This window comes from Drosophila eugracilis, unplaced genomic scaffold (genome assembly GCF_018153835.1).
Source record: "Drosophila eugracilis isolate 14026-0451.02 unplaced genomic scaffold, ASM1815383v1 contig_534, whole genome shotgun sequence".
Lineage (NCBI taxonomy): Eukaryota > Metazoa > Arthropoda > Insecta > Diptera > Drosophilidae > Drosophila > Drosophila eugracilis.
The window spans coordinates 278,556-300,651 of NW_024573410.1; the positions used below are offsets into that span (position 1 = coordinate 278,556).

General features: G+C 39.0%; 6 protein-coding genes across 7 annotated transcripts; 3 read left to right on the forward strand and 3 right to left on the reverse strand.

The window, feature by feature from the left end:
* Positions 1–55: 55 nt before the first annotated feature.
* Positions 56–1,319, forward strand: LOC108111817 (probable protein arginine N-methyltransferase 6). Its single transcript, XM_017221425.2, has 2 exons — positions 56–175; positions 229–1,319. The coding sequence occupies exons 1-2, from the start codon at positions 137–139 to the stop codon at positions 1,213–1,215; spliced, it is 1,026 nt and encodes a 341-aa protein (XP_017076914.2). The 5' UTR covers positions 56–136; the 3' UTR covers positions 1,216–1,319.
* Positions 1,248–6,373, reverse strand: LOC108111788 (nuclear pore complex protein Nup154). The gene is given in 13 exon segments (XM_041819299.1): positions 1,248–1,504; positions 1,568–1,690; positions 1,756–2,222; positions 2,290–2,821; positions 2,875–3,323; positions 3,325–3,422; positions 3,493–3,654; positions 3,734–3,970; positions 4,029–5,002; positions 5,089–5,257; positions 5,328–5,822; positions 5,885–6,047; positions 6,107–6,373. Coding segments are annotated over 13 exon segments (4,101 nt in total). The 5' UTR covers positions 6,206–6,373; the 3' UTR covers positions 1,248–1,371.
* A 545-nt stretch (positions 6,374–6,918) lies between these two features.
* LOC108111825 (60S ribosomal protein L9) lies at positions 6,919–8,021 on the forward strand. Its single transcript, XM_017221436.2, has 3 exons — positions 6,919–7,052; positions 7,305–7,555; positions 7,622–8,021. The coding sequence occupies exons 2-3, from the start codon at positions 7,315–7,317 to the stop codon at positions 7,951–7,953; spliced, it is 573 nt and encodes a 190-aa protein (XP_017076925.1). The 5' UTR covers positions 6,919–7,052; positions 7,305–7,314; the 3' UTR covers positions 7,954–8,021.
* A 308-nt stretch (positions 8,022–8,329) lies between these two features.
* On the reverse strand, positions 8,330–9,267 carry LOC108111857 (C-type lectin 37Db). The gene is made up of 2 exons (XM_017221472.2): positions 8,836–9,267; positions 8,330–8,774 (listed from the first exon to the last, which is right to left on the reverse strand). The coding sequence occupies exons 1-2, from the start codon at positions 8,986–8,988 to the stop codon at positions 8,367–8,369; spliced, it is 561 nt and encodes a 186-aa protein (XP_017076961.2). The 5' UTR covers positions 8,989–9,267; the 3' UTR covers positions 8,330–8,366.
* A 198-nt stretch (positions 9,268–9,465) lies between these two features.
* On the forward strand, positions 9,466–13,600 carry LOC108111808 (protein aubergine). Its single transcript, XM_041819296.1, is given in 12 exon segments — positions 9,466–9,800; positions 10,539–10,677; positions 10,731–10,792; positions 10,794–11,237; positions 11,307–11,499; positions 11,585–11,691; positions 11,693–11,713; positions 11,768–11,922; positions 11,984–12,373; positions 12,430–12,540; positions 12,603–13,245; positions 13,247–13,600. Coding segments are annotated over 12 exon segments (2,616 nt in total). The 5' UTR covers positions 9,466–9,707; the 3' UTR covers positions 13,505–13,600.
* An 87-nt stretch (positions 13,601–13,687) lies between these two features.
* Positions 13,688–21,868, reverse strand: LOC108111796. Of its 2 annotated transcripts, none has more exons than XM_017221400.2 (12): positions 21,701–21,868; positions 21,417–21,630; positions 20,539–21,216; positions 19,490–20,271; positions 19,033–19,383; positions 18,624–18,981; positions 18,438–18,562; positions 17,938–18,377; positions 17,702–17,872; positions 17,359–17,637; positions 13,950–14,041; positions 13,688–13,877 (listed from the first exon to the last, which is right to left on the reverse strand). In XM_017221400.2, the coding sequence occupies exons 3-11, from the start codon at positions 21,132–21,134 to the stop codon at positions 13,976–13,978; spliced, it is 3,168 nt and encodes a 1,055-aa protein (XP_017076889.2). In that variant the 5' UTR covers positions 21,135–21,216; positions 21,417–21,630; positions 21,701–21,868; the 3' UTR covers positions 13,688–13,877; positions 13,950–13,975. The 2 variants fall into 2 exon arrangements, with proteins under 2 accessions (XP_017076889.2, XP_017076879.2); XM_017221390.2 differs by lacking the exon at positions 13,688–13,877 and adding an exon at positions 16,489–16,558 and having other exon boundaries at positions 14,027–15,521.
* Between the last annotated feature and the right edge of the window lie 228 nt (positions 21,869–22,096).

Genomic DNA, 22,096 nt, shown 5'->3' on the forward strand with positions numbered 1-22,096 from the left:
CTTACATTAGTTTAATTGTTAAATATTTATGATTTTCCATGTAAGCCGCAACGGTCACACTTCAGTTTGATTTTAGCACGTTGTTTTGAAAAATCCACTTGATCTGCTAATGTTTTGATAACTCCCATCTGGAGTCATGGCTAATACTTATTTCGACGAATACGAAAACTTGGAGGTAAGTTTCCCAAAACCTTCTTCAAATACATCTGACAGCAATTATAACCGCAGATCCATGAGCTCATGCTGAAGGATCGACCACGACAAGCCGCCTACTACAAAGCGATTTTGGGAAACAAGGATCTGTTCAAAGACAAAATCGTAATGGATGTGGGGGCCGGCACTGGGATTCTGTCCGCGTTTTGTGCGAAGGCAGGTGCCCGTTTGGTCTACGCCGTGGAGGCATCCAATGTTGCCACCAGAGTCGCTCTCGATCTAATAGAAGACAATGGACTAACAAACGTGGTGAAGGTGATTCAGTCCCGGGTTGAAGAATTTGTGCTGCCAGTAGAGGCGGAGAAGGTGGATATCATAGTGTCAGAGTGGATGGGCTTCTACCTGCTGCATGAGGGAATGTTAGATTCGGTTCTTCTCGCCCGGGACAAGTTCCTAAAGGAGGATGGGCTCCTGTTTCCTAGCGAATGCACCATTTTCGTAGCACCCTGCTCAGTACCTTCGCTCTTCGACGATTGGCATAATGTAGACGGCATTAAAATGGACACTTTTGCCAGAAAACTACGAACTCAAAAGTCTGCCAGGCCAGAGATTACGCATTTGAAGTCGGAAGACCTTCTTCACGAGGGCGTCGTCTTTCACTGGATGAATCTGCTTGATGTGCAATCTAACGAATTGGACAGTATTCAGTTCAAAGAGGTGGTGACTGCCCAAAAAGCGGGTAACCACCAGGGCTTTTGCATTTGGTTTGATGTTCGTTTTCCAGGCGAAGATACAGTTCTGAGCACATCCCCTCTTTCCCCGCCAACGCATTGGAAGCAGTGTGTAGTCGTTCTTCCAGAGGAATCCTGCGAAAATCTGGAGGAGAAGGCTCCGGTAGCTTTTCAAATTACCATGAAACGCAGTGCGGGCGATATGCGGAAATACAATCTGGAAGTGGATCTGCTGGATCCCAACACAGAGGAGCACCCAGTGCCATGTTCCTGCCACATGACCAAATGCATTCTGACAGAAGCTCATCTAAAGATGATGGACACCTCGTGAGTTCACAACGCCTGTTATATAAACAAAAGAACTGTGAGAAAATCAATTTATTTAACATGTTTATTACAAATACAATATATATCTCAGTCAAACTTAACGTCTAATCCAGCATTTTAAAAATCAATTGAAATAATAACTTTATGCAAGGAAAGGTCTTTAAACCAACAAACGTTGCAGTCGGCTTTGAAGTTCCTTAAGCGAATGTTGAAGCCGATTAGTGTCGGGTTTTTGGTAGCAAATGTTCAAGCAGCCCGCCACTATGTCTTGAGCCTTACCAACAATTCGTCTTCTACAAAATCAATATAATTAGTTGATAACCAAATAAATATATTTTTTCAATTTATGGTCTTACTTTGAACGGTACCAAATGGATTGAGCGTTGTCTGCCATGAGGGAGACGACTCGGATAGCGGATTGGATCAAATGCCACTCATTACCTTCATTCGCCCAAACGCGTTCGTTCATTGAAATCATCCTGAAAAACGTTTTTAATTAATTGATTTATATTAACTAAGCTTTTTATTATTGCACCAAACGTACCTCGAATAGTATTCCAGGAGCAGTTCAACATCTAGATTCATGGTCACCAGTTTCTCCGCCACTATACCCTCAGGCAAGCGCAGTTGGCAGGCTTTGAGTTCCAGTTCTCTTATGAGAAAAGCAAAGGGAAAGCAGGCTCCGGACTCCCCGTACTCTCTTACCAAAAGTTCAATTTTTGTGAATAACCTATTGCTCCGTTCTTGAGTTGTGCCTGGCTCATCTACAATGCTATTGATTATGTTACCCCAGACCGATTCGATTAAAAGAGGGTCGTTGTGATGGGAACAATTAAGTATGGACAATTGGCACTCCCAGAGGTCGAACGGTTCCGCAAAGTGCTGATAAAGCTGCGTAATATCAAACAATGCATAATTTAACTCCTTGACGGCCGTGGAGGCTTCCAGTTTGTGGCGAGCCAATTCCGTCATAGCGACCAGCACTGACTTTTGAACTCGTGCTATATCCAACTGAAGTTTTAAAAATATTTAAATAAGTATTTGTAGCCACTTCATTATTAAATATATTATAGCTTACCTTGTCCTCCAGTTCCTTCAGGAAAATGCCATTAGTTATTGATGAGCCAACGTTCCCATTTCGCATACACATAACAGCACGCACCAAATACTCTATTCGCTGTTCCAAAGTTATGTTTTCACTGCGTGTCATAGCCAAATTGTCCAATATCTGGGCTGCCTGGGAATGATGACCGTTCTTTTCGTAGTACTTCCACAGCAAGTCGATCAACACGACATTGTCGGCGTTTCGCGACACACTGCGGCGCAGAAACTCTCCCAACGATGCATCGACTACGTCCAAAAGTTCACTGAACATGTCGTGGGAGAGCAGCCATTCATAAATAGTTACATGGATCAGAGGGTCCTTAACCCGCAGTGCCTGGGCCACAATTTTTGGGATAGTTTGCTTAGCTGTGTTCCGTGCATCCTTGGTTTTTGCAGTATTTTGAAGTTGAATTGGCGATTGCGTTTGATCCTGGACGTGTGACTTGTTGCATGAAGTCTGGTAGATATGGTCCAGCATAAGTTGCACCTCCTTGTAGTACGTCATTCTATAGATAAAAATTTGTTTTATGTTTCTCTTGGTTAAAAAGATTTCTCCTACCTTGTAGCGAAGCAAGAGTAACCTTCGCGGTCCTCAGCTGGTTCTCCATTATTGTAAAAGTGGATGCCAACTTCCTCTGGATCGCTTTTTGACGCGCACACGGCCGAAAGCTCGATTACGCCCTCAAAGAAATCAGCGGAAATGAACTGCTGGCAAATACTGTGCAGTGGCAGTGTGGGCGCAGCATCCTTGCACATATGCAGTGTGGTTCGCAGCTTTTGCTGCTTTTCGGTGGACGATGTGCAATTCTTGGCATTCATTAACAACTCAGTGGCCTTGTAGGTCACATCATCCTCATGCCTGTAGAGATTGGGGCACTTCTCGCGCAAGTTCATGGACACCTCAGAAACTCCGGCTTTGTCCTTGAGATATAAATTGATCAGAGATATGATCAAAAACGCGCAGACCTCAGAACGTGTTAAAAGAAGGTCGCGGAAAGTGCAGCACTTTCAGCATTTTTTGATGTTCGGGACTGAGTTGCAAGCATATCAGCTGAAAGGAATGTGCGTTTAGAATGCTCCAAAGCGATACAACCTCACAGGCGTGTTCTGGAAATAGTCATTGAATATTTGACGTATATGTAAACATGTTTATATTAAGTAATTTAGATTCACTTACTGACAAAGAGGTTGAGAGCTGAAAGTGATCGCTTTTCCTCAACTTGAGCCTGCTCAGATAGAATCCGCTGCTCAGGAATTGGCAGGAGGGTGTTGTTCATCATAATGGTATTGTATGAATTCGTTCTGTCCAAATGAGAGTCAAACGACAATCGCGTAGACGCTATATCAATTGAGTTAATTGAAAAATATAATTGAAATTCTTGAATGATGAGAAGATACATTTGTGGCGAACAACTTACAGGAAATATCATGAACAGAGTGTACCTCCAGGAAGCTGCGCAGGGATCGGAGATCGGATTGCAAGAGGCCACAATCCTTTTGACTTAGATTGGAGCCAAACTGCTCATTTACACAACGCATTTGCCATATTGATCGCAACATTCGGGAGACATACAAGTAAAGTCCATCGTGCTTGGCCGAAAAAACGATTGGCGAATTCTCATTACCAACCACCTGCGATTTCTGCACATTTCCAACTGAAAAGTTTATGTTTTATTTAACTATTTTACAATACGAAAACCACAGTTTACTCACTGGGACTTATAGGTTGATTAAAATGGGATCCAGGATAACCACCAGGACTGGTTGCCCCAGTATTTGGCATTGGTGTCGACATAAACATGGGTAGACGCTCTCTTCCGGTCGTCGTATTTGGGCCCAGTGTTTGATTAGCCATATTGCGGTTACCGGCGTTTAGGAACTTTTGATGTTGGTAACACGGCTCCCCACCGTATAGCATGAACGCCTGGGTCGCCCACAAGCCGAGGTCGCCTCCACGGTATTTTTCCGAAGTGGCCAGCAATAGTGCGGTGACACATGCCTCTCTCTGATTCTGTGATTGGAAGAACATCTTTACCTCCTCGTGGTGCGGGCCATTACACGACAGTAGAATCTGTTGCAGTACGTCGACCATCTTGAGAAGCTCTACTATTTGTGTACCTTGGTTGGTAAGCAATGCTACTTTGCGGGAGTGGCGGGCACTGTTTAATGGAGACTTAAGAAGTGGCGTTGACGGTTCGTACAACTCAGCCAAACCCCAAACCACTCCATCTAGGCTCTCCAGAGCCGTCGATTCCACCAGGTAAGAAAAGTTAACAGATGGAGCCGAGCTAACTGACCACAGTAGATCCTGCTCTTGCTGCTGAGTGGTAATCATCAACATTGTACCTTCCGTATAGTAGGCGGCATGCACCTGTTTTGGCTTGTTTGTGGTGGCGTTTGGTGTATAACCGGGCGGAAGGCGAACATGAAGAAGGTAGAGTCCTTTTGGGGAGTCAGCTCCTGGCGACAGTGCTGGCTGCGTCGCTGACTGACCAAATCCAGTATTTTCAGCCTGAGTACAAACCGATGTGTTACCGAATTGCTGCGGCACATTTAGAGACGTTGTTGAGAAATAAAGTCTCACACCACACTGCGTCACAGCCACAAGATGCAGTTTGCCAGCAGAATCGTCGGCACTTATGGGACAGATGGCTTTGACACTTTTGAAAATAGCCGGGTCCACAGTACTAGAAATGGTATTAAACCAAGCATTACAATAGTTTCTTACGCTTCGGTACGATAGATACATTAAGGTATAGGATCTTGCACTTACGTGATCAAACCGATTGCTTGGTTCGTAATATCGTTTTGGGTGATTCGTCCCAGCCTTCGAGCATTTGAGTAATCCGTACCGATATCCCAGGCTTCAATTGAACCTCTTTCTGTTAGAACGTATAGCAGCTTTCGGCTGTTATCAATCTCTATGCGTTCAATTGGATCTACTTCCTGCAAGGAAATCACACGAGTTAATAACTCATTCCTATATAATAGTGTAATAGTGTCAATGATTACCGAAAAAACCTTTGAGGAAGCTGGGGACCATGTATGAGACCAGTCCTTGGGAGAGGTTTACCTTCTTGCAACGTTTCCCAAACCAACTAGATTCGGCTTGGTAGAATATCTCATATAGGCAACCATCTCGGCCGCCCAGAAAGATGCGTCCGTCATTGGTTCCCTTAATGACGCTGATGGACACGTTATCAGTGGCAATAACAAAAATGGGCTTGTTCATCAGCTGCATTTCTTTGTACGTACTCTCACCAAAGGTTACGCCTAGGACAATGACTTCGATGGGCGTGGTGAGGATCAGGAGATACTTGACATCCTCAACAAAGACGCCGGCTTTTGGTTTCACTAGACCAACGCTAACAATAAGGTGGCTCAGTCCGTCATAGTACGCCACATCCCGAAACTGATTGAAGGTCCAAATATAAATCTCCGAATCAATGGTTAGCCAGGCGCGACCAATTTCCGGAAACAGCCCCATGGTGCAGTGACATTTTATGTCTGCAAATTGAGAACCAACGATTGGAACGGAAATTACAAGAGATAATAGCACAAATACGTACGCTTGAAGTGCTCAAGGATCTCGTTGGGAATGGTCGATTTGCTTACAGTCCGCATTTGTTGTAGGTTATGTGTTTCATCCGATTTGAAGAACGAAAGGCTCTGGTAATCGTAGTCATTGAGTCCACTCATGGTGGCTCGCCCATGTTGGCTAACGCCTGTCAACTTTCGAGGAGATAATAGTTAGCGATAAAAAGGCGGGAAACAATTGTATCCATACTTACTTCCAGCAGACCCGGCTTATTTCTGTCCAGACTATCATGCCATTCCAGCATACTTCCCGCTGTTAAAAAGAAGTCCACCTGTGCTTGCGGAGCAGTCATTATGCGAAACTAAACTAAGGCGGGCTAACTCGGTTGTAAGCAAATTTTAAAAATATACGTAAACAATTGTTTTAAGATAAAAAAAGACTAATCTGATCTGCAAATTTTTGGCCGGCTGATGCTGATTTACCCACGCTCCCGCCTTCGGCCCAGTGTTACCAGATGGGATAACAGATTACCCCCAGCCCTGATATTCGAAGCTTAAAATTATGTCTGCAATGTTTCTCTGAAATTTTTTTTTTATTAAAAATTTATTATTATATTATTAAAAAACAGTAAGTTTTAGTTGTTTTATATAAACAATTTTGTTTTAATGATTTCATTATTACCATAATAAATGTTATTTAAAAGCTATAAAAAATATGGAAAGCAAAATTGTACAATTGTACAATATACATCCATAAAAGACATTTAAAAGTTACGAGCCCTTTTTAACATTCCAATACATTTGTCTAACAATATATCAAACAAAAATGTATGACTTACATTCAAATTAGTAAGTATTTGCTTCATTTACCTATCTTTGAAAAAAAAAAAAACAATTAAAATATAAAAGAAAATTGTCATAAAACTACTTTCAAACATCATGTAACATCCGCGCCTAACAGCACACGCCGTAGACTTTAACAGCACGCCTTCAGCACATGGTGCGGAATAATTAGGGAGTTTAGTGCCCCTCACACAGCCACATTAAATTTCCCTTCTTTTCTTTTCCCCGTTTCCGGTGAGCAGTGTGTTCCGCGTTATATTTATATTAAATTTTTAACCCAAAATACCTTTAAATTAACTATTTGCAGCGAGGAGTCCATCCAGAATTTGTCTGATTCAACCGACGGACTAACGGAACGTAAGTTTTATGTTAAAAAGTGTTCCAAAACATCGAATCAAACGATCTCATAAAATGGCAAATTGGGAGTGTGGCACTGTTAAATGAAGGGTCGCCTTTTTGATACAGATGTGACATCCGCTGAAATAAATACTCTCAAATAAACGTGTTTTAAGCAAAAACGTAAATCTTTCGATTCGGTGTTTGGGATATTCTTTTAAGCTATCTGTTGAATGCACATAATATAAACTAATTTCTTGTTTTCGTTGACAGTGTCATCAAAATGCGTACCATTAATTCCAACCAGTGCGTAAAGATCCCCAAGGATATCAAGGCCTCGGTGAAGGCCCGTGTGGTGACCATCACCGGTACCCGCGGAGTTCTGAAGCGCAGCTTCAAGCACTTGGCCCTGGACATGTACATGCCTGACAAGCGCACGCTTAAAGTTGAGAAGTGGTTCGGCACCAAGAAGGAGCTGGCCGCTGTGCGTACCGTCTGCAGTCACATTGAGAACATGATTAAGGGTGCGTAGATTATAAGGAAAACAAAGCCTTTGAATGACTTATATAAACTCTATTCCTTGCCTCCAGGAGTTACGTTCGGCTTCCAGTACAAGATGCGTGCTGTGTACGCCCATTTCCCCATCAACTGCGTCACCTCCCAGAACAACACGGTCATTGAGATCCGTAACTTCTTGGGTGAGAAGTACATCCGTCGTGTAGAAATGGCTCCCGGCGTCACCGTGGTCAACTCCACTGCCCAGAAGGACGAGCTCATCGTGGAAGGAAACGATATTGAGTCGGTCTCCGGATCTGCCGCCCTCATCCAGCAGTCCACGACCGTTAAGAACAAGGATATCCGTAAATTCCTTGACGGTCTGTACGTGTCCGAGAAGACGACCGTTGTGAAGCTAGAGTCTTAGACTTTTATAATGTGTTTCAACCTAAAATGTTAATAAAAAACCAACGGCCGAAACTTTCAATAAGAAAATAGTGTGTTTAAAACATCTGACCGAGATAAATGAAAGTAGTGATACTATAAATGTGTTGATCATGGTATTCTTTAACCTACAATATGGTTTTATGGTTCATTTCAGTGAAATTGACTTTGACCCCTGAAAGGATAAAACCTAAACCCGTTCCCAGTTTTGGGATGTGGGTTTCGTTATGATGTACTTTCAAAATAGTTTTTTTTAGACATACATTATACATTCGAAAATGATGGGGTTTTGCATTAGGCCTAAAAAAAAGGTTTCAGCCTCCCTCTAGTTTTGTAATTTTGAAATAAAGTAATTTTAGTTTGCGGTATGTTCATTTATTAAAGTTTTAAAGCTGTTTAAAAAAATGCTTCCGTGAACAGTTCCTTTTTAAGGCAGAGATAATCCTCTCCTGCTTTTCTTTGGCATACAAATGGAAACTGGAACTTGCACTCTATATCATGATACCCGTAGGCTCCGTTGAAATCTGCGAAACCAACACAATCCTCTTCGGGCGTATAATTGTTTGGTTCCAGCGGCACCCAGTCTAGGAATGGCACTGTGCTTCCATTTTTAGATAGGATGAACGAGCGCGAGGTTCCCAGACAGTTGATGCCGACCCAAACTGAATCTTCATATCCTGGGATGGTCAGAAGCCCCAAACTATTCAAATGTTTGGTGATTAAGAGTTTGTCCTGTTGATCGTCTAACACCATAAGCTCTCCTCCAAGTTTCCGACAGCTGCGGTCAGCAACATGCCAGTTGGCCTAAACGGCTTTTTATAAAATATATTGACATACATATATTAAATATTTATTTTAATCATACCTTTTCTAAGGAAACATAGTAGCACTTGTTACCAACTTGAGAAAATGGCGAAGTACAGTTCTTCGCGTGTATGCCCAATGCCAGGGCTAAGAGGACCAAAACACTGAGCACCTGCTTTGTCATAATTCTTATGATCAATTGATACCTTACCATCGTAGGCTAACGGTTTTATACATATGCACTAGAGTGAGCAGATTTTTTTTTTGCAAGCGGCAATAGTAATAAAGATGTACTTCTTATCTTAGACAAATGAGTTAATGAGTTATTGTCCCGCCACCAAAATGCTTAACCGTATATTATTAGATAATAACTTTAACATCCGAATTATGAGAAAGTTTAACGTTGAGAGATATATAACCAAGGGCATCCAAAAATAGCGTAGTAAAAATAAACTTTACACAAATGTTTTTTTTTTTTTTATATTAATATTTTTCGACGGTGGTCGTGTATGTAATAATAGGACCTATAAAAATGTAAATAAATTTGTTCAAATGTTGATTACTTTTTAATCGATAAGCCATGAAAAGTAATTTAAAATAAGTGTTGATTCGCAAAACATAATTCATATATATATATTAAATTTCTTTATTACTACAATTTTAAACTTAAAATTTATAATAATATCAAAAGATGTACTTTTATGATCACAAAAAACTACATCTTTGCAAATGTACTAAGAAATTTTGAATTTATCGTGAATATCACAATCGATAAACGCAGGAAATTTAAAAATGAGTTTCCGCCCTAGTTGTCTTGAAATGTCCCGTTCATTTCCGTTATTAGCAGCAAGTGGCAAAAGTGCGTAGTTAAAGCTATAAATTTAAATAAATCCGAAAAGTTAAAAAAGTGAAAATATAAGTAAGAATTGAAATATGAATTCGCAACGAAGTACTGGAATGGGCCGCGGAATGGGCCGTGGGAAAAAGCCCAATCAAGATGAAAACCGCAGCTTAGCTACGCAATTGGTGAGCATTTTAATTTAGTTTATAATTTTGGTTCACATTACAAATAAAAAATGCCCATAAATTAAAAATTTTTTTTTTCTTTGCTTTTTGGTAAAACTTATAAACATTAATAAGTATTTCATATTTGGCAAATTTAAAAGCGTGCGTTTTTAAGCTTGTCCACTCATAATCATTGATTACAATCATTCATAAAGTACTTGTATTGTTTATGTGTATGTATGTATCACTACCAAAATATGTACATACATACATACATTTATGCATATTTATGTTCTTATAAGTAAATAAAACAAATTATTGCTTAATATATAAAATCTAAACAGTGTTCAACAGTGCAACAGTTAATCATGATACAAATTTTTTCAATGGTTTTCACAGTAAATTCAAAATTTTTTGAGAATCGTACATGTCTTTAGTTGGCATGCCCCACTTCTTAGAAACCGAGCTTATATGGATGTGTATTTGTGCTAAGCTATTTACAATAAAAAAATAATTTGTGACTGAACATCGAATTTCATATAAAAGCCAAATATTTTTTATTTTATCAACTGCCTTCTTTCTAATATAATATTTTCTAGTAATAAAAGGTCAAAATTCAAGCAGTTTTAAAAAAGAAACGATGGGGTTATGGTTATGTTGAAGTGCCTCGTGGTTAAATGCGGTGAAAAATGCGTGTATAAACACAACAAAAACCATAAGTCAGTTTACACATGCACCTAAAAAAACATTACATTACAGCACCCTTCTTCTCAACCTGGGAGAGATGAAGCTTATAGAGGTCAAGGATCATCTAGTAATGTTCCCGATAGCTACGTGCAGAAGTCCGAACCTAGATTGGAAACCAAGTCAAGCGAGGTGGAAGCTCAGAGCTCTGAAGGTATGCTTTTGTATAATTTTTTTCAGTTTTTATTTTAATTAATACAAAAATTTCAAATAAACAAGGGGACCCTCGTGGCCCCGTGAGCGGTCGTCGTTTGATTGCAGATGTGGTTAAAATCCCGTCCTCCGGGTCTGACAACCAAGCATGGAGTGTCTGGAGACAAAATTACTGTCCAGACCAACTACTTTAAGCTTTTGAAGCGTCCAAACTGGACTATCTATCAGTATCGCGTTGATTTTGTTCCTGATATTGACAATACGCGTTTACGTAGGGGTTTACTTAATGAGCATCGAAGCCTTTTGGGGGGCAACATTTTTGACGGTACCGTTTTATTTTGCACCACTCAATTCAAGCCTGTACAAAATAGCCCCTACGTTCTGGAGCTCGTGGCAAAGAATCGAGCTGGGGAAAATATTGAGATTAAAATCAAGGCCGTTGGCTCCGTTGAGGCAGGTGATAACCAGCAGTTTCAGGTACTCAACCTTATCCTGCGCAGGGCTATGGAGGGCTTAGAGCTGCAGTTGGTTCACCGCAATTTGTTCGATCCCAAAGCAAAGGTTTGAAATCTACATTCTTAAGCAACAACCTATATTATATATCTTCATAAATGTTAATCGTTTCAATAGATTAATTTGGAGAACTACCGCATGGAACTCTGGCCTGGATATCAGACTTCGATTCGTCAACACGAAAGAGATATATTACTTTGTGCTGAATTAGCACACAAGGTGATGAGAACTGACACCTTGTATAATCTGTTATCTGAAGCAACTCGTGACAGTGAAGATTATCAAACCGCGTTTAAGCGTGAAGTAATTGGTAGGTAGACTTGTTTATCTTATGATCCTATAATCCTAATATTAAATTGAGCAAACGAACTATGTTTTTACTTTGTTTTACACAGGTATGATGGTTTTAACGGATTACAACAACAAAACCTATCGAGTTGATGATGTCGACTTTAATTCAACGCCATTGTCAACATTTAAAACCAAAGATGGCGAAATGTCGTTTCGTAGATTATTATAAAAAGGTAAAACTAAATATAAAATAAACCTAATTTTGTTTAAGTATAGTCAATCTTCAGCGTTACAACATCATTATCCGAGACTTAAAGCAACCATTGGTCGTGTCTTGTCCCACCGAAAAAAATATTCGTGGAGGTACTGATAAACTTATTCTACTTATCCCTGAGTTGGCTCGGGCAACAGGGATGACAAACGCAATGCGCAGCGATTTTCGGTATATTTAATGTCGGATTAAAATTTTAAAATTTGTATTAATATCCTTGCCATTTGCTTAGTTTGATGAAGGCCATGGGCGAGCATACCAGACTAACTCCGGATCGTCGCATTGAGCGGCTACGCACGTTCAACCAACGTTTGAAGTTTTCCAAGGCGAGCACCGAGACCCTAAAGTCCTGGAACATTGAACTAGACTCTGCCTTGGTGGAGATACCTGCTCGCGTTCTGTCACCGGAGAAAATCGTGTTCGGTAACGGTAAAAGGTTCCAGTGCGACGCTCGCGCCGACTGGTCACAAGAGTTTCACAAATCTTCAATGTTCAGCCACGTAGACATCAAGAGGTGGTATGTGATTACTCCGGGTCGAAACTTGCGCGAGACCCAAAAGTTTGTGGAGTTGTGTATCCGTGCAGCCAAAGAAATGAAGATGAACATCTCTAACCCTCGCTAGTACGTATAAAACTAACTAATTATAAGTTCATTACTTAATGTGGTCTTTCTTGTAGTGATGAAATCAATGATGACCGTAATGGGACTTACTCTAATGCGATCGATAATGCCGTAGCTAAGGACCCACAAATTGTGATGATTGTAATGAAGTCCCAGAATGAAGAGAAGTACGTCTGACTTTTTTAAAAAGGCATCGCAAGTTTTTAGTATGTTCTCTATTGATAAACAGGTACAGCTGTATTAAGAAACGCACCTGCGTGGATAGACCGGTGCCTTCGCAGGTGGTGACATTGAGAGTTATTGCTCCTCGTCAGGAAAAATCAGCTGCCCTTTTGACGATTGCCACCAAGGTGGTTATCCAAATGAATGCTAAATTGATGGGAGCTCCCTGGATGATTGAGCTTCCAGTACGTGGATTGATGACTGTCGGATTTGATGTCTGTCACTCGTCCAAGAACAGAAACAAGTCATATGGAGCGCTGGTAGCTACTATGGACCAAAAGACTTCAAACCGCTATTACTCCGCGGTAAACGAGCACATGAAGGGCCAGGAGTTGTCCGACCAAATGGCGTTCAATATGATATGTGCTCTAAAGTCCTACAGAGAACATCACGGCACCTTGCCAGAGCGCATTCTTTTCTTCCGCGACGGCGTCGGTGATGGTCAACTCTACCACGTTGTGAATACCGAGGTGAAGTTTTTGAAGGCCAAGCTGGATGAAATTTACAAATCTGCGGGCAAAGCGGAGGGCTGCCGCATGGCTTTTATTATCGTCTCTAAGCGCATTAACTCGCGCTACTTTGTGAATAAAAGCAACCCAAGGCCGGGCACCGTGGTTGATGATGTTATTACCTTACCGGAGCGTTATGACTTTTTTCGTGGTATCGCAGTCAGTTCGCCAAGGAACTGTGTCGCCCACTAGCTACAATGTAGTATCCGACAACATGGGACTGAGCGCCGATAGACTGCAGGTTCTCACCTACAAGATGACCCATATGTACTATAATTACTCCGGAACTGTAAGGGTTCCCGCCGTTTGCCAGTACGCCCACAAATTGGCGTTCCTTGTGGCTGAAAGCATTAATCGGGCACCTTCAGCTGGCTTGGAGAACAACTTATACTTTTTGTAAAAATATGACTTGAATCAACTTCACTACAAACATTTTATGACATGATATTTGTATCGAATATAATCAATACACGTTAATAAAGGAATATACATTTCATTTTCTACTATATAAAAATAAACGTATTTATATTTGAATTACTTTTTTATGACGCCCCCAACCCGTAAGTAAGAGCAAGGAAATTAGTTCAGATAACATATAATTTATTAATTCACTGTTTAACTTTTCCTAATTGTATACGAATTACATACAAATTTCAATGGTTGCTCAACACGTGCCGTTGTATCCTAATATTCATTTTAAAAACCAATGGTTTGCTCCAGGCCAAACAGAGTGTTCAACAGTAGAAAAATTGTTTCTGATGGAATTTTAAAGTCTAGTTAAAGAGAAAAAGTAACAAGTAATTATTTGGTGCTCACGCATTTTTCACAAACATGGTTTCACTTGCCTGTTTAAAATCTTTAAATGCAGGTGCTAAGATTCGGCATTATCTTTTCCAGTGTTCATCGTGTCCAAGCCTTTTTGCTCATCGTTCAAGTCCTAAATGTATAGAAAATGTTAAGTTTGAATTTTGAACAGTTTAAAATAGTAATTTTAAGTATGAAAAACGAATACAATTTACTATCGGATTTCCGAAGCTTTAAAAACAACTATATGCAGCAACATCTAAGTATTAATACCCAATCTTATAAATAAATGGAAATTTTGCCTAGTGCATATAGTTCATGCATGCAGGACTTGTACAGGGGTAAGAAAGATTCAAAATGTTACGAGATCACTAAGTTATTATAAATATAAATCAAAAGGAAAATAGTTTTATATATCCATATATTATATATATTTGATATAAAACAATAACATAATATCCTATACAAAGGTTTAAGTAGTTTATGTATAGTTCTGGTTTAGCAATGAATTAAAAACTTAAAACTGATGAATAAAAAATAGGTTTTTCTCTACGTAATAACAATCTACTATCTACTACGTTTTTTGCTTTAAAATGAAAACGTGTTTTATGGTAATTTATCTGAATATGCATCATAAATCTGTATCACATTTTTGTTTTAAAAAGAAAAATATTATGATAAAAGTAATACCACATTTAAGGATTTTCAACATGGCAGGCGATTACTTACCCTTGATATATATTAAATAAATGATTTTTTAAAAAACAATACAATTAACAGTTATTGTTTACAATTTGCAACCTAGATGTAATCTATTTACCATTAATTTTATCTGAAACTGACGACGAATTTTAAACCAATTTTGATCCCTAATTATTTTCACATTTATATTTTTTCTATGTTAGTTTAACGCCGTTCGAACAATATGTTTTGTCAGTTAAGGTATTTTCAAGTTGTATCTGTATCATTTAGGTTTTAAAGCTAATCACCATATGGAAAAACCCTACTAACTTTACTCCTTTATTTAAAAGAGTAGAAAAGTCTCCTTAATTATTTTGCAACCTTCTACCGTACTCATTGCAAGAGTATACGAGTTTTTATTTTGTATGTATGTGTGTTGTGTAAAGCCTTAAAGATAATTAAAATTTAATAATTTAATTAATACAACAGATATTTAGGTTTACTCCTTAATGTAAATCGTGAATTTATTAGACTTTTCAATGTTGCTGTAAACACCTCATTTAATGGGTTTTTAAATGATTGGCAGTTTACTAAATGTAATCAATTACAACGTATTTATCGATTTCTAGAAGTTATATAATATATGTTCACTTTTAGCATTAACACTAATCCAATCTATTATAAAAAACAAGATCACAATTTAGTTACGAATTATGTAATTTTGGTAATATCCCAACACAGTACATTTTGATTTTAATATTGGAATAACCTATTTACAAATACATCTGAATTAATTAATATTAAATATCAAATATATACATATGTTATTAGGACTAAGGTAATTGCACTAACAATAACAATAACGACTACCAATAATACGATGGCAGCGACTGTCACTTTAAAATCCATCTCATAAACTTGATGAAGTAATCCTGCAAATTTACAATTACAGCAAAACATTGATTTCATTTGCATTAACAATTGGAAAATAATAAAGAAAAACTAACTATTTTATTAAAAAGTATAATGGAAAATATTGCAATGATTTGCAAGGAATAAAAATGAACAAATGTATTCAAGGAATTGAAATAAAACACCATTTAATCTAACAAAAATTTTACTGTTTTTTTTTTTTACTGTGTACAGATATTAATGTAAATTTTTAATTTAGTTTTATTTAAGCACTATAAAAACCTAAATCTTGCATGGCTATATGTGTGAATGTTAAAATACATTTATACAAAAATTAAGACTTGACTTCCGTTATGATATAATGATGATTCGATTAAGTGTTCTGCTAAGTATACATAAATAATAAGATTAATTAACTATATTTTACGTGTTCCTGAATTGTGATAACATTAAATGTGTTTATATTTACTTAATGAAACTTAACATATGTTCGTTCCCAACTTTCATTTTTCATCAGGCCCGATGTAAAAAGCGATGACTAACCTAGAATATCTTCCCCGTTTTGTAAGTGATGTTACAATTTAGAAAGAAAATTATAACCAAAAATACCCAACTTTAAAATTTTATTTACATTTAAGAGAGGTTCGAAGAACTACAACCTTTTCGATACTCGAATTGAGGAAACATGTTTGCTCATTATAAAATATTATTAACATTGGATCCTTGTTTTTGTGAGCTATAGCTATTAATCAAATAAAACCAAAAATATTAACACCCTAAGGTTAAATGGTTTTATGCAGAGTTTAGTTGAAATCAAATGCTACTTTTGCTATTGATTAAGATCTTTAGGCACGTTTATTTTTTGCGATGGTCTGATATTAATATTGAAATGCTTTTTCAGAATGTTTTTGTGAAAGATTTAAGGCCAGCGTTGGAAAAGCTATATATGGACAGCCGTTTGAGTTGAATTACTGTTTAAAGACCCACCTGACGTTGGAAGGAATTCGTGTTCTGGACTCAGGTGTAAGGAGTATGCAGTGTGATCACCTTCAATATACTTCGTATACAAATACGTAGACATAAAAAGAAATTATACTGATGATAAAGTCGAACAGAAAAACACAAGAATGTAAACGCTATGCAATACGTATGGATTTCGTGATCATTTCATTTTCAATTTCTATAAGAACATTTTAATTACATAAAACATCTTGAAGTAGAACTAAGTAGTATGGGGCCTGTCGGCAAACGAGAACATCACTATTTGACCATCCCTCTACATTTTAACTTTATTTAAGCTTCGTTATTTACCTATGCATTACTGTTAAAGAAAACAAAAGATTTTTACGTTATGTTAGTTAACCGGTAGAGATGACAAATACACTTTGTTGTCCTGGATATATTTTAAATAAAGACAATACAATATTATAACAAGCTTACTGGTTTTCTTCTATCTACTAATATTTGAGATTTTTTTTAGGCTGACACTGCGTGGTCAACCGATATAACTTACGATGGCAAAGGGCTCGGCACCGCCAAAAGAACGATTGTATAAATCTCCAACAGCCCTCAAAATTTAACAAAAGTCGAGAATTTATGGATAATTAAACTGATTTTTAGGACAGTAGTTTTGTGTATGAAATAATTAGGAAATAGGGAAATACTTAGTGTGTGTAGAATACAATGCTTTGCGCATTCAGTTAACAAAGTTGGTAAACGAAATAGAATAAACAAATCAGAAATTTGTAACATTTATGAAAAAATCCTGTCCTATCCAAACCATTTTTCGAAAATTTATGATTAATTTAAATGAGTCTTGTGAAAAGCTTCTGCGCCGTTGATGAATAAAGATCTCACCTTTTTGGCTGGAGGTGTTGGGACTTGAAGATGATATTTGTTTTGACAAAAGTCGCGCAACAACGCAATGCCTTCCGTGCGATTGTTAGCGTAGCGCGATTCCCAGGCATCCAAAAGGCGATTGTAGTACCGCGGACTGTCATTGTATTTAAGGTACTTATGGGTTTGATCAGTTGGAAAAATGCGCTCCAAGGGTGCACATCGTGCCAGTTCATCCTCGGCTATGATAAGGCACCTTACATCATCGGGAGTAAGATTATTTAGGATCGCATCTACATACTATTGCGAAAAAATTTGGGATTTATTAAAAGTGATATGGAATATTTTGAAATTTCCGACATACCTCATTCCTGTCTTCCATAGACTTTCTAGTGAAGGTGTTGTGTTTGACCTTTTCTTCGCGAGATAAATAGTTAATATAAAGTCGTTTGTCGTAGCACATTTGTGTGCCAGGAGGAAAAGAAAATTCTGCAGCCAGTTCTTTTTGCTTATCCAAGGATAGTTTTGGAGGTACCTGTATATGATTTAGTGTACATGTAAGAATCCGACCATGTTGTAACTTACAAGATGAGAACTTACATTGTACAGCGCTGTATTAAGAACGCCCTGCACTAAAGGCGCCTTGACATGAGCATCTAGTGGCAGTTCCGAATGTAAGCTGGGAGATATATTTACTTCTAAAAGCCAAGGAACCAAGTCGGAATCCAAAATCACATCAAAACCAAACAGCTCGAAGCAGCTGTATTTTGACTCGACATTTGCTCTAATCATACTATTAATTCCATTCTCGCCAGCGAGAATAGTTCGAAGGACTAAACTTCTAAGAGCCTCCCACAAACAGTCCGTTCGTATTCCGCGGTTCGCTAAATACGTCCAAAGGGACTTTATCGTCCACTTATGCCCGTGACAGGCATTGACATCTTCGTTTTTGGAATAGTTGGATGAAAACTTATTAATGCTGTAGTTTGTCAAGTGCATACACCGATCATTCAGAGTATCCGTCTTAGCACTGTACTTCACTGCACATAAAAAGGCGGTTAATATAAATGTCTTATTCAATAAAAAATAATTTTATTTACCAGAAGCAAATCGAGCCAATCCGTTGTGGTACATGAAAACTCTCAAGGGATTTACAGATGTAACCAGGACGTAAAGACGCAAGTCAAATTTACTTCCATTGATAAGAAGTGGACGTTCAATATACCTAGACCATAAATATATATCATTTTAAGTAAAAAAAATATATTAGTGAATGGTTTACTTACTTTTGTACAATAAGTGGCCTACGCTTGGGTATCTGACCCCATCGGTTAATAACCCTGATGCCAGCACCCCGAGCACTGGCTGGCGGCTTTATAATCCATTTCGTATTTCTCTGGGCATACTTTGGCCAATGCCTGCGCAACGCACCCAGATCATTGGGAATAATATAGGTGCGTGGCATGAATCCGAATTCCTTGTTGCTGTGCTTACCCATTTGCCTTTGCAAATTCTTCCAGCAAGAGTCTTTTCGACCGATACGAAATGAACCGGGCAAGTGATTTATTTTTTGATATGACCGAATAGCTTTAAAACACGGCGACTTTAAGTGCTTGCCCCACACACCCATCCAATCGTTGGTTTCTGTGACAAAATATTAATAAATAAAAATCTGATTATATTTAAGAAACTCACTCTTCAACATTCGCATCCCACTGTTGGCGAGAATCAGGCGAACAACCTTTGGCATTATATTAGTGATGCGCCACTTGAGCACCCGATGAAGATCCGGCGGTACCCTAGGACCCTTTTTTGTGTTTGATGAGAAGGACAAATAGGGTGGCACGTACGGAAACAAGCTGGGAACCAGGAGGGAATCCGGATTTTTTAGATCATCCTCAGAAGTCTGAGAAGACAAAAAGCTCGGCGTACTTTGGGGTGAGGGAAATCGATCCCCAGAGTGTGTTAGTTTATAAGCATGGGCTCGATAACCGTCTTCTGTGTCTGATAGAACGCTGGCCGTATCGCTTTCATCAAAGTTCGAAACTAAAACAGGTAAGAAAAATAAACAAAAATGAATCAATACGAGATCAAATTTTAAAAATGATATTTGCTCGATTTATTTTGATTCCGAATAAAAAAATATTCTTACTATTGTCCAGGTCATCATCTTCATCGAAGTCATCATTACGATCAAAGTCTATGGCACTGCGATGGTCTTCTAGTTTTTGTTCCTGCTCCAGCAATATAATCGTTTGTCCCTCGTCGCCGCCTCCCTGTGTCTTGGCATTTTGGTGCTTCATATTAAGTCTCTGGTTGCTTAACTGTTGCTTGCGACCCATTCGTGGACTTTGGGTGCTATACAATAGCACCCGGTGAACTGTGGGCATTGGCTTTTTGACAGACACGGCGCCACCTTTGACCCTCTTTGGTGTCATAGGCAACCGGGGGACGGTCTGATCCGCCGGCTTACGCATCACCTTTAATTCATTATTGTTGTTATTGACTAGAGCGTCACCAGAAACATCTAGTGCCGCATTCTCGGTCATTCTGCAATAGCGCCTATGGATTTGTTCTAGTCCGTTATCAATAACAATAACGGGATCATAGGCTTCTTTTATATCCCTGTATTCCCCGCCGCTTCCTGGGTCTACCCAGTCATTGTCGAGGTAATCAGCTTCTACATCATTGCTTGGTAGCTTCTCTTTTAGCACGTGATTTTCATATTTAGGACTCTGCCAACTCCTCTCCTCAACATCTCGCGATTCTCTGCGAAGGGGGCTGGGTTTTTGGAATTTACTCATTGGCAGTTTGCGGCTATTGGCAACGGCAAACGCTGGCTTGGACAGTTTCTCCTCTCCACGATTGTAAAAGTACGAAAAATAGTGCTGATAGTGCTGGTTTGTCGTCTGATACTGCACCGGTCGCTCTGAGCTAAAAAACGAGAATGGAAAGCGGTTAGTGACAACATGATGAACAAAGGAGTATGTTTATCGTTTACACATCTATGTTTAATGAGTGTTTGTGGGTATAAAGTAATGTACTCGCAACTAGAGTTTGTGTGGTATATATCGGTAGTTTTTCCAAATGGTAATTGTAAGACTCGAACACAACAACAACAAAATACGTGTGTGTGCGTGTACTGGAGGTATGTAGTTTCAACAAGCAGGACAAGTAACAAAAATGCATTTGCAAAATTACAGTATGTTATCCCAGGTCGGCTCTGGCGATGGGGAATCGAGGGCCCGATATCGGTCCGGACTATTGTCCAGATAATCGGCGGACACACGTCCCCCACGGGCTTTCCGTTTCTTTAGCTCCGGATCGAAGTAAACGATGGATGGCTGCAGCAACATCTGTTGTTGCTCCTTGTCAGCGACATAGGGCCTTGTCAGCTTATACTGCCTATTGGAATGCTGATCCTCCGCTCGCCGAACTGTTTGATAGACGTACTCGCAGCTCTTGTTTCCAGCTATTCGCTGGTTGACCAGTGAATGCTGTCCAAATGCATCGGCATACAAGGACGAATCTGGCGCCGAATTGGCCGCCGATTGATGGTAGGTTGATCTGGATGTTTGTTTGGTGGGAATTCTCTTTGACGGCAGATTGTGGTTCTGGTTGGGTACTTGATTTTGGTTTTGGTTCGAACGACTGCTCCACGAGGGAGAGATCACGTTGAAGTTATCGTAGTTATAGTAGCAAAACGTATTGTCCGCATTGGAGTAACGGGTGGCTGAAGCTCCATTGTTGTTCAGACTGTTGCTGGCAGGGATATTGTAGCCGCTGTTGTTACGCATGTCAGATCCTGGTTACCCAGTCATAAATAGTGGGGATACTAAGCTCGTTGTGATCTCTGACTCCGCTAACCCAAAAAAACGCCTAAAACAAGTTTATATGCAGTGAATGATTTCTGATTCGTTTTGGACGTAATATTACGGATGTGGATTAATCATATCTGGTGAATATATAAAAAGAAGGAAGAATGCTTGATGGCACTCTGACGATGCATTATATATTAACCCCCGGACCCCGTGCGTGGCTGCCATTCCGTAAACCAGGTCAAATGTACAAAAACTTACTTGCCTCGCGATATGTGACCTTTACTTTGTTGCTGCAGGATGGATTAATAGGCACAGGCACAGGCGAACGGAGCAGGATTGCGGTGGCGGTGGTGTGGCGTTTCTCTTAAGCGCAGGACTCCCAAAATCTAGGTCACTAGCACTTGTCGTCAGCTCGGTGTGATTACATTGCCAGCATGAAAATTGCGCCAAGTAAATGTAAATGGAGGCAAAACTGAAAAGCGAAACACATCCTGCATTTAGCTACAAAGGTTTTGTCAATGGCAATATAATAATTTTCTTACCTACAATATAACTAATAGCAAGTGCACAATTTTGTTTATAAATATTTGGCTTATATGGAAATTTCCAGTTGACCGTTTGTACTGAAATTCTTATTTTTTCACTAAAACTTTTCACAGCCTACGACAAAAAATAACTAAACTACTGTATTTTGAAGAATCCATGTGCACATTTTTGAGATGGCATCGTGATCATTTAAAAGTACCTGTTTGCGATATATCGATTGCGCACGCAGCAGCTGTTTTCGATAGCTTTTTAGGGGAGTTCCCCTGAATTATTAATAAATAAGCAAAGAAATAAGTGAACTTTCTTAAGTAAAGTTAGTGTAAAATAATTATAAAACAAACTTAAAGTTTATGTGCCTAGGAATAAATCCTTATTAAAAACTAGGTTAAGCT